Below are 3,181 nucleotides of genomic sequence, written 5' to 3'. Positions count from 1 at the left end.
AAGAAAAAATGTTTCTGCACAACACTGGACACCAAAGCTGGAACTTTAATACCTCACTAACCATGGAATGACGTAAGTGGCGCAAAGGTGGAAAGACCTCAAATATAAAAAGGTGCTGAGATCTCATTTTGGACACAAAGCTTTGGGCACACACAACTCTCCAATCGGCTTCTCGTTTTTATTAGTTATTAATGCTCCTGGGGAAGACTCCTGTGTCATATTGTGGGAACACCAGAGCACAATTTTGTTCTGACTAGCTTTAACACAAATATTTTTTAACCCGAAATTCTGACTCAAAACTACAGAAACATTTCACTTTCACTAGGAAGCTATTGAAAATCCCTACAAGCAAAGCAATGAAAAATATCGCCTTGGTTATATACATATAACTGTAAAATACTCGTTAACAATAGAAATAATATATTGTTTGTCACCAAGAGAGTAAATAATATTGACCTGAACAAAAATTCTTCTGTAAGGTAGGGGGAAACCACATTTCCTACATAAGGTGGGCATTCATTTCTTTTTTATTTTCCTATTTAACATTAATATATGTTATTCATTAATTTGATTTTGATGATGAATATATTTATTCTCATAATCACCATAGTGGTTAGTATTGTCATCGGTGTCATTATTATCGTTAATATTATCGTTTATGTTCCTTTTCATATGTTACTCATCGTTGTAGCTGGGTTTGTCACGGTTGTTCAGAAAGTTATAATGTTTGCAAATTGCAAAAAATGGTCATTACAATATAGTTACTCAGTAACGGAAAATAAAGCTAAATAAAAAATCATCAAGAATACCTTCGCTCTCAATCATCGAGATCCAAGGAAAGACGTCAAATATTTTGTCCTCAGTAATTCATATATATATATATATATATATATATATATATATATATATATATATATATATATATATATATTTATATATGTATATATATATGATGGGTTTGTACATATTCCTGCATGTAAGTATTAATAGCTAGGTAGCACGAATACATGCTCACTGAGATTATTTTGATATTAATAGAGTAATCAAAAGCATAAAGTATAAAAAACTAAGCCTTCGATACAAACTCCTTTATTGGGAATGGCATGAATAATCGGTTTATTTACTGTTTGGCAGAAAGCTTACATCACTTTTCGACTGAAGCCCTTTAAAAATGGCCGCCGAAGATTGAAGGGGGTTTGCATACGTGTTCCTTGAGACACCTGTCGTAGCAACACTTGTCAAAGTTGGCACACTTGTAGTCGTTGGAGCAGCGTACAGGTCCCCCAGCGCGGATGCTTTGTGGGCAGGTTGGGCGCACGTCTGGGCACTCTAAGAACTTAGTGCCAACAGGCGTTTCTGGTTCATAAGCCGTCTCGCAGCAGTAGGCTTGATTCTCAGGAGTCCTGCACCAATATCTGCACTCGCTTGGGCCATTAGAGATTCCGCCGCCGATAATACCACTAGCTCCGGGGATTACACCACCTTGGATGCCACCGCCATGGAAACCACCAGGTTGGATTCCTCCTCCGTGGACACCACCAGGATGGATTCCTCCGCCAAGGGCACCACCATGGTGGATCCCTCCTCCATGATGTCCGCTACCATGGAAACCAGCTCCTTGGATGCCGCCGCCAGGGAAGAAGCCTCCCAGCTTGCTCGCCGAGACAGCTACGACGAGGCAGCTTAGAGTCACTGCTTCGATTCCCTGGAGGAGAAGGCAATGGCTGTCACACATTATAACATGGAAAGGGAAATCCTGAAGGAGCTAGCACACGAAGGCATAATTATCATAGTGTACGTTATACAATCTACAATGCAAATTCGTCATGTATTGTGAATTTCCTATCGCACGAGCTTGCACGCTTCAAACTGTGCACACATTTGCAAACAATAATAATTAATTAATAATTTAGATTTATTCTATTTGTTACAGTGGATATTCTTAGTGTGACATGCTGACTTTTATTTTGCTTCTAAGTCACCCCCTGTATGCAAGGAATGGTCCGGGTTACCATCCACTGGCGTCGAGGGATTTGAACGCAGGTCAGCAAGATTGCTAGACGAGATCGCTACCGCTGCACCACACAGACTATTACCAAGAAGACTGGTACACACAAATCGTTTTGCAGGCACGTCTCGGCTGGCTCCAAAACGTCTTTTTTAATGATATTACTGCATAAAATTGTGATGCATATATCGAGGACTATTGATCCTTAATGTCCACGAAAATATAAGTGATCTAGAAGAATGTGGGTTAGGTCTGGTCCCCCGGTAGTGAGTCTTAAACCTGGTTCTATAGTCAGTTTTATTACCTTTATTAAAATCCTGATACTGGTTTGAAAAGCTTAGACTTGTCCTATTATAATTAGCCATGTTTTGATAAGACAACGAATCTCTTGCTTTAGTGTTCTTTATAATATTTACACCAAAGCTCTGCACTTTATTTTTTGTAGAGTACATATTAAAATGCTTGCTGAAAATGTTATTGGATACACGCTAATCTCTATACATTTGTAGAAAGTACAGGATAGACGTTTAAAATGTTATTACGCAAGAGCGTTAAAGCAACAATATACTATGATTTGACTATAAGTGCATACTGCCACACTTATTAATCTAAAGAACACCATACTTGCAGATCACCATGTATTATCAACACGTATAATTTCGTCTTTATTACTCAGTTACTTTGAATAACTTAGGAACGTGTGAAAACATACCAGTGATCAAATTCAAGTGAAATGACTGTGTCTTCACTACAGTTAATCCTAAAGACAATGAAACATGCAAATTATTAAACTTAGCAAATATAACTGTGCCTTCACCTCGGCAAATATTACAGTAAAACATTCCCAGTATTATAAGTCAAACGACGTGACTACCTTCGCCTCAGCAAAACCTAAACGCATGAAATCAAGCAAATGATCAATTGAAACACTCTACCGTCCCCTCACATCTTAGACAATGTTTTCATTCTAGCAATCTTCCCACTAGATCTAGCGCCTTTGAGTTATGATCTAGCGGGAAAAATTATAGTTTACTCTCTATATTTAGCGTTTTTTCAAGACCTTTTTTAGCTGGAAAATGAGGAGCATTTATGGAAATATCACGGGTTGCACTGATCTTAGCTCATAGACTCACCTTCATGGTTAACTCCAGCTGTGCTTTGTCTGACGGTGCC

General features: G+C 38.3%; 1 protein-coding gene across 1 annotated transcript; it reads right to left on the bottom strand.

The window, feature by feature from the left end:
* Positions 1-1,073: 1,073 nt before the first annotated feature.
* On the bottom strand, positions 1,074-3,181 carry LOC119568160 (pupal cuticle protein 36a-like). The gene is made up of 2 exons (XM_037916570.1): positions 3,142-3,181; positions 1,074-1,705 (listed from the first exon to the last, which is right to left on the bottom strand). The coding sequence occupies exons 1-2, from the start codon at positions 3,145-3,147 to the stop codon at positions 1,166-1,168; spliced, it is 546 nt and encodes a 181-aa protein (XP_037772498.1). The 5' UTR covers positions 3,148-3,181; the 3' UTR covers positions 1,074-1,165.

This window comes from Penaeus monodon, chromosome 43 (assembly GCF_015228065.2).
Source record: "Penaeus monodon isolate SGIC_2016 chromosome 43, NSTDA_Pmon_1, whole genome shotgun sequence".
Lineage (NCBI taxonomy): Eukaryota > Metazoa > Arthropoda > Malacostraca > Decapoda > Penaeidae > Penaeus > Penaeus monodon.
This window is presented reverse-complemented; position numbering and strand designations above follow the sequence as displayed.